The sequence below is a fragment of the Ciona robusta genome, chromosome 2, assembly GCF_009617815.1.
Source record: "Ciona robusta chromosome 2, ASM961781v2".
Classification (NCBI taxonomy): Eukaryota; Metazoa; Chordata; class Ascidiacea; order Phlebobranchia; family Cionidae; genus Ciona; species Ciona robusta.
In genome coordinates this window covers 630,681-644,111 of record NC_143236.1, presented here as the reverse complement: position 1 = coordinate 644,111, position 13,431 = coordinate 630,681, and the positions used below count along the sequence as shown (strand labels likewise).

At 33.9% G+C, this 13,431-nt stretch overlaps 1 protein-coding gene across 1 annotated transcript; it reads right to left on the bottom strand.

Moving 5' to 3' along the window:
* Nucleotides 1–3,386: 3,386 nt before the first annotated feature.
* LOC149739504 (excitatory amino acid transporter-like) lies at nt 3,387–9,920 on the bottom strand. The gene is made up of 12 exons (XM_089873187.1): nt 9,703–9,920; nt 8,967–9,170; nt 8,175–8,324; nt 7,006–7,210; nt 6,725–6,767; nt 5,425–5,587; nt 5,243–5,369; nt 4,742–4,835; nt 4,543–4,682; nt 4,292–4,486; nt 4,094–4,228; nt 3,387–3,646 (listed from the first exon to the last, which is right to left on the bottom strand). Exons 2-12 carry the CDS (start codon nt 9,133–9,135, stop codon nt 3,475–3,477), a joined length of 1,593 nt encoding a protein of 530 aa, XP_089729313.1. The 5' UTR covers nt 9,136–9,170; nt 9,703–9,920; the 3' UTR covers nt 3,387–3,474.
* Between the last annotated feature and the right edge of the window lie 3,511 nt (nt 9,921–13,431).

Sequence of the window (13,431 nt, the reverse complement as noted above, 5' to 3'; positions counted from 1 at the left end):
AAACAAGTATGAGGGTCGTAACCCGAATCATACAAGTATTAAATTTTAAAATATTTCGGCGAAAATATAACTTACGCATACATCTATGTAGGTCACTCACATGTTATCCCCATCGAAATAAAAATTAATTTCAACTTTTTTTTATAACTGAATATTAATATTCGTCATAAAAATATATTTATAGAATTTTCTCCCGATCCAGCTTCGAATATGTTATAGCGCTACGTAATACCTAAAAAATGAAACATCATTTTCTTCAAAAAAGTGCGGGGAAGGGTTCAGAATACAAACAAGTATTGTCATAACTTGAATCATTAAATATTAAATTTTCGATTTTTTTCGCAAAAATATAACTTACGCATACATCTATGTAGGTCACTCACATGTTATCCCCATCGAAAAAATAATTAATTTAATTTATTTTTAAATTTGAATATTAATATTCGTCATAAAAATATATTTATGGAATTTTCTCCCGATCCAGCTTTGACTATGTTATAGCGCCACGAAATACCTAAAAAATGAAATATCGTTTTCTTCAAAAAAGTGCCGGGATGGATGTTAAATATTGTGGAGAGTATTAATTATTCGAATTTCGTGTTTATATATTTTATTTGCACGAACGCAAAAATAATACATATTAATCCACATAAATGTTTTTATAACAAAATTATAACAGTAAATATAAGAACATTGATATACCTAGTGAGGCTAAAAGTATCGGCGTTAAATGGTTTTGTATCAATTGCTCTAACTAATTTGTTTACTACCTATGATAACTATGTGTTTTCAGTTATATTCTACAGGAATCCGACGATGATCAACGAACAGACAACGAGGAGATCACTAAATGTTTGGTCACTATTCCTCACTTTTTACTCTTCTATTAATTCTGCATCGTATCAGTTTGCAGAATAGTAGAAGAGTAAAGTGTTTAGATTACAACTGCACAAAACTCCTCTCTGGTGGACCTTGCCAACAACGTTAAAACTCTATAAATGCCAAAGATGAACACATTCGCAAATTAAATAACGGAGGTGCAAAGATTATCATAAAATGGGCGAATACGACCTTGCACCTCTCAGGCGTTTCTATAACAAACAGGTTTATCTTCCTTTCCGTTAGACATTCATTATTGTCTGCGACAATTCGATCGAGTCTATCAATTAATCTCTCATCAATTAAAAAGCTTCAAGAACAAACAATTTTTTGTATTAATTAAAACAAATAAATTAAAATTCTTGATATATAGGTACGTAAGTACGGACAGGATAACCGTAAATAACCCGAAATTCGAGTAATTAATACTCTCCACAATATTTAACATCCATCCCCGCACTTTTTTTGAAGAAAACAATATTTCATTTTTTTAGGTATTACGTAGCGCTATAACATATTCGAAGCTGGATCGGGAGAAAATTCTATAAATATATTTTTATGACGAATATTAATTTTCAGTTATAAAAAAAAGTTGAAATTAATTTTTATTTCGATGGGGATAACATGTGAGTGACCTACATAGATGTATGCGTAAGTTATATTTTCGCCGAAATATTTTAAAATTTAATACTTGTATGATTCGGGTTATGACCCTCATACTTGTTTGTATTCTGAACCCTTCCCTGCACTTTTTTTAAGAAAGTGATGTTTCATTTTTTAGGTATTACGTAGCGCTATAACATATTCGAAGCTGGATCGGGAGAAAATTCTATAAATATGTTTTTATGACGAATATTAATATTCAGTTATAAAAAAAAGTTAAAATTAATTATTTTTTTGATGGGGATAACATGCTAGTGACCTACATAGATGTATGCATAAGTTATATTTTCGCAAAAAAAATCAAAAATATAATATTTATATGATTCAAGTTATGATCATACTTTTTTATAATTAACATCTATCCCCGCACTTTTTTAAAGAAAATAATGTTTCATATTTTAGATATCGCTTGGCGCTATAACATATTCGAAGCTGTTTCGGGAGAAAATTCTATAAATATGTTTTTATGACGAATATTAATATTTATAATTATTATTTTTTCGAATTTTAAATTTTTGATTTTAGAATCGGTACCGCTGGGGTCTAGTTAGTACAGTGTCCAAATTTTAGGTTAGTGGCACCAGTAGAAGGTATCGAAAATGGCCGCTAGAATATCTGTATTCTAGGATCACCTTGGTGTCTATATCCTACTTACTAAGTTATAGCCGGTGTCGTAATATGTTCGTTCCGTTTGATATATTTGTACCGGTGTCGCAGAAATCTGGTTCCCCTAGAAAACTGGTCCCACAGGCTACTTATAACTTTTTTATGAAGAATCTAAAACTCTGTTTTCGACTAAAAATAACCCTTGTTAGATGCGACATACTTCGTAAGTTTATGTTTAAGGATTCATCTTTTTAATAGAAATTTATGCTGTATTTTAACCACGGCCTACTAGAGATATCTCTAGTAGGCCGTGATTTTAACTTAAATTATACATTATGACGTATAACCAGTGACAACTACCGTTAAAACGTCATCAACAACGAAAAAGGGTGACAAAACCAACATAAAAATGTACCGTGTCTGCGCATGCGCAGTATCCAGTAGGACTAGGAACCAGATTTCTCGGAAACCAGATTTCCGCGACACTGGGCGCTACTGCGCATGCGCAACAGCTCGGAATAAATACAATGACCACTCGGTCCAAATTTATTACGACCCTCCATTGAAAACGTTCCAGACTAGACGTTTACACATTAAAGCTTCAGTTTTTTATTTAAAGTCATCAGATCTGAGTTCGTATATGTTATTTGTAGCCTAGAAAGAGTTTATTCTAGCATAATAAGCACATTTTACTTATAATTTACGGTGCTGGTGAACCAAGGTGATTCTAGAATACAAAACTTATAGCGGCAACTTTCAATACCTTCTTATAACATTTGGGCACTGTAAAAACTAGACCTCAGCGGTACCGATTCTGAACTGTTTTTTATAATACATTTTAATAATTCGCGCCAGTAGGCAACAAAGCGGGCGCCATAACCGTTATCTGGAATTTGGGAGGGCACGTGTTAATAAGAAGTGCTTCATGCATTAGATCTTTGAACTCGTCTTTAAGCGAAGACAAGGTTAACTAGTGTAAGTTTACAAGTCAACATATGGTACAGGAGTTGTTACATATTCTTTACCAAACCTTCAATCCTTATAAGTCTTAAGTTTCATGGGTTATAATACACGAATAAATGCATTCTACCTACTGCTCCACAGTCACCAATGCCGACTTAAACCCACTTTGTTGGTTACTTCTGGGTTGTTTTTGGATCGAGCAAAGTCGACCGTTGCTTTAATAGGGTAAATTAATACTATGTTTTAATAAGTTTATGACGTGCTCACGCATTGAATCTTTGATCTCTTGTTTTAAATACATTTTAATACTAACATCGACACCACAATAATAGTTACATTAAATAATATTCACGACAATATTGTTTATGATGTGGTTTCCACGATGGATATTTGGTTAGGGTAACTTTGTTTTTCCTCAGATAATGAGTCTACAGCAATCAAATTATCCTCAGCAAGGAGTTCTTTATTAAGATGTTGGACAATGACAGCTCCAATGCAATCACCCATCACGTTTACAGAAGTTCGAATTCGATCACTTTAAATTAAAAAAAAAGCTTATTTATTGTGTATAACTATAAATTATTTGTCCTCGCATAGCAGGGCAATGATAGTTGTTATAGCATAAGTATTCCGTTCGCTACAACTGGTGCCTCCTTACCAGTAACCAGCAAATATTTGACTTTGTTGGTTAATGTTAATCTTTTTTAATGAATGGATGACAGTTAGGACAACCAATTAGTGACCACTTAGCTAGAGCTACTGCCGTTGGACTACCAAATAGAACATACACCCCCACTATAGTAGCAGTCTCGAAGCAATAGCCTGTGGGGTAAAGGTAAACGCCATAAACACCGTGTCTTGGTACCGGAACATTAAAAAAAATAAAAAAGTGCTTTACCATATAGGCAAGTATAATAAACATTAGTAATACATTTGTTATAGGTTTAATTCTAATTTTTGCTAATTTAGTTTTTAATATTACAGAAGCCAATCAATGGACCACAGTAATCCCACTGCTTCTGAGGGCAATCCAATTGCTGACAAGACAAGAACCAATGTTACCAATCCTGCACTTGGTATTGCAGCGGCTCCAATACTTGCAAATGTTGCAGTAACACTAAATAGAATTTTTTTGTTAATATTTTTCATTTATGACTACCTATAACATTACTAAACTAACCTGATTGTTACAATTTGTCCGGCACTTAGACTGTATTGGTACATTTGTGCAATGGTGATGGCTGCCACACCTTCCAATAAAGCTGTTCCGTCCATATTCATAGTTGCACCGAGTGGCAAAACAAACTTGGTGACCCTTTTATCAATACCTAAATTTTCTTCCAAACACTGGATGCTTAGAGGCAAAGTTCCAGCACTGATAATGAACAATATGTAAAACGAAATTTGATAATCAAACTGTATATCTGTTACCTTGAAGCAGTTCCAAGTGCAGTTAAAAATGCTTGGGAAGTTGCATAATATACTCGGAATGGATTCTTTCGTGTTATTGCCACGTAAATGATTGGCAATGTGATCAGTAAATGGATCATCAACCCAGCAATAACTGTTAGCTAACATAGATTGTTTGTAAGATAAACAAAATAAATGCGGTAAGCATACATCAACTAACCATATACATGCCCAGCGATTCAATTAAATCTTGAACACCACCGAGTGTGAGTAAGTTTCCCGCTAACAAACTACATATTCCAATTGGAGAATACCTAAAAACACAGATTACTGCTGTTAAAATTTGGGCCATGTTCATTATAGGTTTAATGCGTAATACTTAGTCCTTTGGACTTTAGATACCAGGCTCGAGGCTGCTACCATTGTGGGCATATGTGTCCTTGGGCAAGACACTTAACGACAATTGCTCCAACCCAGTGGTCACCAATGGGTTGTCCAAATTATCAGCCATACATAAAAAAAATGTAAAAAAAAAATAAATAATCACCCACAAAGTAACATACATGGTAACTCGTAAGCTGGCACGAGGTTGTAAACCCGAGTGATAACGACAGTCGTTTTTCAGCCACGCGAGGATAAAGTAAGTTACATTCTTTCATACATTCATATCTTCAAATTTGTCAGCATTTTTAGTCTCGATCAAACAGTAAAATACACTAACCATAGAATAATAGTTATCATCCTCATAAATATTGAATTCATGACAGAAAAGAATTCCGTAACAATTTTTCCTTCTTCTTTCAGGTTTGACAACGTTAAACCGAAAAACACCGAGAATATAATTATTCCTGGATGAATAAATATGTTGTAAGGTTTTGTTGCATGAAATAAATAATAACAAACCTAAAACATTGGCATTTGGAATCTGTTCCAGTTTACGCTCAACTTTTAATATTTTTGACTGATTGTAGTCAAGAGATTTGTTCATTATTGTCGAGTTATTGATCGAGCTAATGTTGGATGAGTTTCCCATCATTTCCTCCGATCTTGTTAATTGTGTTTGAGCCTAATAAAAAATTAATAAATATCACCTAAACTTATAAAAAAAACTAAACAGATTGGGTTAAATAAAGACTTTTTCTTCTATTATATACAAAAATATTCACAACTTAGCTTAATAAGATTTTAGTCAAATCAACTGAAAAACTGTTAGGCTTCCTTGTTGGTTGTAACTATGTTTGACACATGTTTATATATAGTAATAAATATTAAATAGTTTTAATGCAAAATTCAAACCAATATACGATAATCTGAAAACACTGCCGCGATCAAGACCTAAGTGGTTTGCAGGCCTATAATTTAATTCAGTAAGTGAAGGGTGTATTATATAATAATGTTTATTTTCTGGTCTTATAATTTAAATGTGTAAAATAAAGTTTGCTCTTTGCATAAAGTTGGTCTCAACATCACAAAACACCCATCATTCATATTCTATCTAATCTATATGTTAAACTATCATCCCTTGGAATAAATTTACAAACAATATAGTATATAAAACGCTGCTAAACATACGTTATATGTAAAACTATAAAACTAATCGGTAACTATTTAGAACAGTGAAAGAAGGACAATTGTCACCAAGTTCCACTTTTTGTCTCTTCATTAATCTGAAAGTTCAGCTTTAATTTGTGCAATGGTTAAGGAAAAGATCAGTTCAATAATTACTGTCTGGATTTTGATACAATGGTGCTGGCACCAAGCATGAGACAGCCTGTATAAAACAACACATCTGCTGCAGGAATATTATTGGCTCATATTAAAGAGCTTCTTCCTGCTTAAATTTATGACAAGTCATTTGAAAAATTCTTTCTTGTACAAAGATGTATTAATATCTTTCTTGTACAAAGATGTATTATGTAAATATTTAAATCACTGCAAGCACATTACTGGGCCTATTCTACATAATAATTTGAACGCACTAGGCACCAGCAACATAAAAGCACACAAGTCCAACTTTCGGATTATTTCTCTCTTATATTTAAGGACCTTCATATTTTTATTCTTATTTTTTTGTTACCCAATCAAAACATAGGCCAATTAAGTTTCTTAATTTAAAATATATTTCTTTGTAAAAAATGTTTGAAAGAAGGCTTTGAAGTTATTTAAATATATACTGTCTAGACTTGAGGGCATATTAACTTACCACTTGTAAACAAGCTGCAACGATATTTTCCGGAAACAGATTTCTAAACAAATATATAGTATTTTATTATCTATCCTTTTGGTACAGCAAATCCTTCACTAAATGTACAGTAGTATAAAGTGGTTTTCGTACCTAAAGAATAACTATTTGTTAGGAAAGTATTACTTTTAATCGTTTTTTTGCATAAATACTGTAAAAAAGTGCGAAAATGTAGTACCATGTATGTTATGTTTTATTTTTACTTAGATATAGAAAATCGGACATCAATTTAGAATTCGAACCTGATTAGATCCAAGAATGTATCCAGTGTAGATATCACTCGTTGTTCAGCTGCTTTGTTTAAAGAAAATCGTTTTTGATTACCAGGTTGTATAATGGAGACCAGAACAACACCAAGTATGACCGCTAATGTTGTTGTTGCCACATAATAAGCAATAGCATGGGCTCCCATTCGACCACTTTTTTTCAAATCCAAATTAGAGAGCCCTGCATACATATATTTACAATTATAACATTTGTATTTTCTAAATAGGCTGTACGAAGTCTTAATCGTAAAATGACTAAATGTTATGTTGGTGACACGAAAAGCAAGTGTTGAAAGCGAACGCTAGAATATTGCCGTTCTGTGTTCGAAGATCACGTCTTTTGTGCTATTTCTCAAGCGTGACGAGTTAACAAATTGAATTTGGAAGTGACTTGCTTTATCCTTCAATGACCGGTGTCGTAGTATTTTCGTTCCGATTGATGGTCGTAGTATTTTCGTTCCGATTGATTTGTACCGGGCGCTGTTGCGCATGGGCAGTAGGTCGGAACGAATACAATACGAGCCATAAAAAATACGCATCGGCTGATAAAAGTTCCGGGAAAAACATTAGTAATATATTAAAAACGTTAAAATTTCTTTTTTTATGGGAATAACATGTTAGTGACCTATACATGTGTTGCATAGAGGTTGCATAGAGTTAAGAATGGACAGATTTACCAGACACATTAGCGTGCGACGCGCATAACTATAACCGCAATTATTACAGCGGAATATTCATTCTATATGAATACTAAATTTATGACCACACTTTTTTATATTTAACACCCATCCACGCACTGTTTTAAAGATATTAACTTTTTTTATTTTTAGGTATTACTTAGCTCTAGGCTATAACATATTCAAAGCCTGTTGATAACTGATAAAAAACATTGATAATGAATGGCTAGTTATGCGGTTTTAAATCCGATTATTAATTTTTAAATTTGTAAATATATACGCATTATAATTGTTTTTTGTCAAAATACGATGTGATACATTAGACATGAGAATTGAGATATGTGGGAAAAAGTAGCGCAAATACCTACAAGAACAACTGTTTGTCGAAAATGATTGATTAGTAGGCAACTAACGCGCACAATAAAGTTTATAAGATAAGAAAAATGTGGTAATGCTGATCATCCTTACCGGTTATTACGCTGGTTACAATAATAGGAATAATAAGCATTTTGAGCATTCTCATCAACATTTCTCCGGGAAACTTGACCAGTATGATTGCTTCGTCAGACAAAGACATTTTTCTGAGTGTGCACCCCAGAGCGACCCCGAGCAACACTCCTATAAATTTAAAATGTGAGATTTAAAAAAACTACGAAAAAATAATGTAACAATATGCACAATGTATCTGTTTTGGTAACTAGTTTTTTGTTAGTAGCACTGCAAAACGCAGCTTCTTAATATGGTTACAGCAGTTGGATGATTGCTTGACTTCTTGACTTTGAAACGCGGCTTAGATCTGATATTAAACAACTTTTATGTGGTCGCCCATTAAAGTCATTATTATAGTTTTAGAATTTTTTTCTCGTCAGATTTGGTGGTAAACAAAGATCTGTCAAAGAAATGAAAAACCGTGTCCTTACCACCCCTATGAACCGTTTTTAAAGGTTCAAAACACGATCAGGATGGTTGGGAATTATGTGCTAAAAATGTCCTATTTTACCCCACAGTACGATACACATAAAACATAAACTTAACGTATTACTTCTAATATACGGCATCAAAGATCAAAATAATTAAAACACATTATGGGTAAAAACTACTTGAAACAAATGTTAGACAAACCGTTGTTGTTTTAACTGCAATGCAGTATTTAACTTATGTTCAGTTTGACTTGTGTTCAGTTGTCTTTAATTAAAACAAGTTATGTCATTATAGATGTAGTCGTTTACTCTACAGACAAGAATAAGTTGTAAAACAAACCTGTAATCGTGAGAATAATCAGAAGATTTTCACTGTTTATTCCCAGTCCGAGAACCCAACATTTCAATTTCCTCAAAGGACTTGCATTATTCGTTTTATTATAAGTCGGAACACTTTGATCGACCAGATGAGCGGCTTCCGGTTCCAACACATGCATGTTCTCAACCATGGTTACACAAGTATTACCACACAAAACAATCTTAACTGTAAAACATAATTTCATTTAACTTATACCTTGAATTATCACTGTACTATTATACCATCTGTAATGGTTTTCCAACACGTTGGCAAGGAACTGTGAAAGGAAATAAATATGATCGCGACGACTGTTGACAATTAGTTATTCTAGCGCGCTTCTAAGGGAAATGAGATATTTTACACCAAATACGCATCAGGGGTGCGTGGACATATACAGCTTGCGCGAGATTATTTAATCCTGCGGCAGAAGATAAGGCAAGTACAACGAATTAAAACAAAGCAAGGAAACCTAGCAGTGACTAACGCTTTATTGTTTCAATAATACAGTTACCTATTATACTGCAATATCATTCATTTAACGTTCACTTCCACACATCCTTTAGTAACTACTAACTAAAATATTAATAGTAAAGGTTATGGCGTTAGGCCAGCTATGTGAGATCTTAACTTGCTTATAATATAAATCACAATACGACTATTATTGTTCCATGAAAACATTTGTGTTCTATTATTGTTAGATAACTCCAAACCTGCTTACCCCTCGATCTAAGCTTTAAGCATTCAACTTTCCACGTCGATATTCAAATATGGCGCAAACAGTTGAATGTAGCGTATTTGTCTTCGCGCAACCGGAAAACGACAGTCGTTATGACACGGGTGTTCAATTCAACCACTTATATATTCAACAACATATCGACAAAACCAAATGATTCCGCATTTCTATTCATTGAAACAACACTCAGCAACAACTACAGGGCCATCCAAATGAAAATGAAACGAAGCCCTCTCAAACCGAATAGCGGCTTGTCTGCGTACGAGACGAAATACGCGAAACAAACAAGCACCACGTCGCGACCAGCGGATGAATCCAACAGTTAATCTGTGATGCGGTTTACATAACCAAGATTGAACCCCACCCCGAGAGGCTTAAATGTTGACATACCGAATTAAATTTTAAATCATAATTATACTCATCAGATATTTCTTTATAAGTAATGACAAAAATAATGAAATATGTCAGGTCGATGATTACAAAGTCAACGTACATACACACCATACGTTTACTCATCAATATATTGTAATCATAAATTATATTCGTATCCTATCACATTTTGGATTCTAATCATCCTATAATGAATAAAAACCATGGTTGCCGTAATGAATAAACATCTTCGCATCTAAAGCAATCAAAATAATAATACGGTTGTCTTATTTCATATACGCCAAATCAAACAAATATCCAATCTCGAAATGGTTTACATTGAAATTAAAATTTCACTGTATGAGACAATATCCATAGAATCTGACACTTATATGGATTTGTGGGTATTTATTTATTTGTTATACTTTTTCACCACTTGGCAACAATTAAAAAAACAAGACGCCGCAGACGTATACGTACGCCTTTGTGCCACCTACATAAATCATTCACTTATATTACTACAAATTATGCCGTTTTACCATGTAGTATATAGGGTGGGGTAAGAAGCGACGTTCACAAGTACAATCTGTTTTTTCATTTTCTTTCTTGGGTACCCATTTGATGCTAGACAAAAGTAAATGTTACAGAATTAATCGACAGTTTTCATACGGGCCCACAAAGTGCACAAAAGCGATTACTGTTTTTAATTATTAAAATGCAGTGTTGAAAACATTTTTAATGAAAAAGGGACAATAATAAGATGCCCATTTCGAATGCTCGCTGAATCATATCACCCCAAAATCGCTATAGAAAATATTGGTCAATGCATGCTGAAGGGTAAGTATACTTTTCATAAATTGTTATGTTATCCATTAGAACTTTGTAACTCGTGCCAAACCGTCTTTCCCCACTCTACTATAGTAAAGTTACCCACGTCAAGATTAACGCATTACCAAACATAAATATAATTTCTCATTTCTCCCGTTACCGCCGTTTTTAATTTTTGTGCGTTGCATCTGTTTTCATACTTGTGCACATGTTACCTAATATTGAATAAGTCTAAATTTATTACAATTTGTGTGTGATACCACAAATATAGTAAGGTAGGGGAGGATAGGACACTTGTTTATTCTATGTTCTTAACCATTTAGTAGTAAACAAAGAACATTCAAAGGATTCTAAAACCGTATCCTCCATGACTATCATAGACCGGTGTTAATTGTTTAAAACACGATGAGAATGCTTGGATATTATGTGCTAAATGTGTCCCAGTTTACCCCACTTTACTAATTTATCTATATTATTTCACAACAGGTAAGACGGGACAGTTTAAAAGTTACCCTTGGTAATTTTGATTATTAATTGAATTTATCATAAATACACCCAAATAACACAAAACAATATTGTGCGCAAAAATCCAGTTTAAAACCGTACAAAACTACAAATAAGTAAGAGGGGGCAAAAATAGAAGATATATTTTAAATATTCCGCAAATCGTAGTAAACCTACCGAAATTAAAAAAACAGTTGTTAAGTAATAACGTTTGGTGTTATGCAAATACAACATTTTAAAATCGCTGAAACAGACATAGTATTAAGATGATCATTTTAAATGCTCCTTGAATCATATAAAACTGCAGAAATTTTCTAGTTTGCAAGTTTGAATTACTAATCCAATATGGTAGTTTAATAAAGTAGGTTAAAGATTTCGAACAGTTTGATTTTGTATCATAAAAATGGAAGAAAATAAAGTGTTCTTGACCTATGTAGATGTATGCGTATATATTATGTTCAGGTTTGCGGTCGATCGCGAAATTATAATATTCGGGGTATTAAGTTGTTCAAAACACAAACGGAAAACATGGGATTTAACCGCTAGCTCTATATCTTTTGTAACAACACTTCTCGTCTGAAATGGCAACAGCTATCAAATTCAAGTTGTACTGTACATGACTGGCTATAACGTATTTCATACGAAACTTAAATTTAAGGCAACTGTAACAGGCGAAATCAAGGAACCAAAGCGGAGGGTATGCAAGTGCCAGAGGGGCAAAACTATAACCACCACACCACTGAAGTGCTCGGATCACTGAACATAATGCCACAGTTAACGCTAATGCACCCGCAAAAATAGTTTAGTTCAAGCAGCTTCTTTTTTAAATTGTTCCTCATTCAATTGATCTATGGATGTTGTAGTGATTGACTGTGCTTCGAGCACAGACTTTTAAAGTTAGATTTTTTATTTAATTTTCCTTAATGCATAAAGACTGCATGTTGTGTTGTCTAACTATAACAGCTGGCCTAGGCTAATGTGTAACTGCTTTGATCGTTTCCTGTAACCAATAATACAGTAGGATGGGGGAAGTCGGAACCCTACTATATATCAGCATGCTTACATTTAGCAATGAGATTAGAACAATTAATGCTAAGAGACTTTTCTTTAGTGTAATGGTGTCTGTACACAGAATGCGTATTGCGTTAACTTGCGTATATCGCATTCGAATTTTATTCCAAATCATCCGTTAAAGGGCGCTGCACACAGAATTCGTCATCGCACGATTTCACGCTTGGTTGCGCATGATGGAACAGCGTCGTTGCGAGGCTGCGGAGCGCGAGCAACAACTTCAACATTGGCCGCCCCCCACACGCATGTTAACAAACGATCTAGTACTGCGACACCGATTGCAAAGGGAACAGATAGGCTACTACCCATGTTATTTGTTCAGTTGATTGTGTTATGTGCTATTATGAAATAACTTTCTTTACACAAAATCAGTAAAATCTTTAAACGATGTGTTTACCTGTTATGCCACATGCTTTGCCGACAGCATCCCGTGTATTTTGAAAATAGATGTTGTCACAATGTTTAGGACCTTTTATAAATTAGATCATATAAAGCAGGTCTTTCACGGACCAGTTCAATAAGTTTTTCTTTACTATATGCTTTTTAGGTCTACAATAGGGAACACATCTTCTAGGCTCCCTTGGCTTAGACAATAAAGGCTATATAAAATTACACAGGCCTAATAAAAACTACTAATAAAAACATCACTCAATCGGGTCACACAGTCAACAAACAGCGGGGAACCGCAGCAATTCCTAAACAGTTCGTCAATGACCTTTTCAGTTTGTCTAATAAACAATCCCCTAAACACGGAAAAATGTTTTGACACAAACAAAACCGCATGCATACGTGCGTAAAAATCCAACATGTTGAATCGCGTCGGATGGCCTTACGTTAACGGAAGGTTCGCAAGTTTCGGACGTTACGCATTCTGTGTAAAGACGCCGTCGGTTTGATGTCCCATTTTTCAGTTTGGTGTCCCATCTTTCCCACATTGTAGTT

Bases quoted from the DNA above. Each gene is read 5' to 3' on its own strand.
- LOC149739504 (XM_089873187.1), bottom strand. From the start codon at position 9,135: ATGGTTGAGAACATGCATGTGTTGGAACCGGAAGCCGCTCATCTGGTC. The intron at 7,211-8,174 runs GTAAGGATGATC...ATATGTATGCAG, and splicing joins TGTAACCAGCGTAATAACCG to GGCTCTCTAATTTGGATTTG. The intron at 5,588-6,724 runs GTAAGTTAATAT...ATTTTTTATTAG, and splicing joins TTGCAGCTTGTTTACAAGTG to GCTCAAACACAATTAACAAG.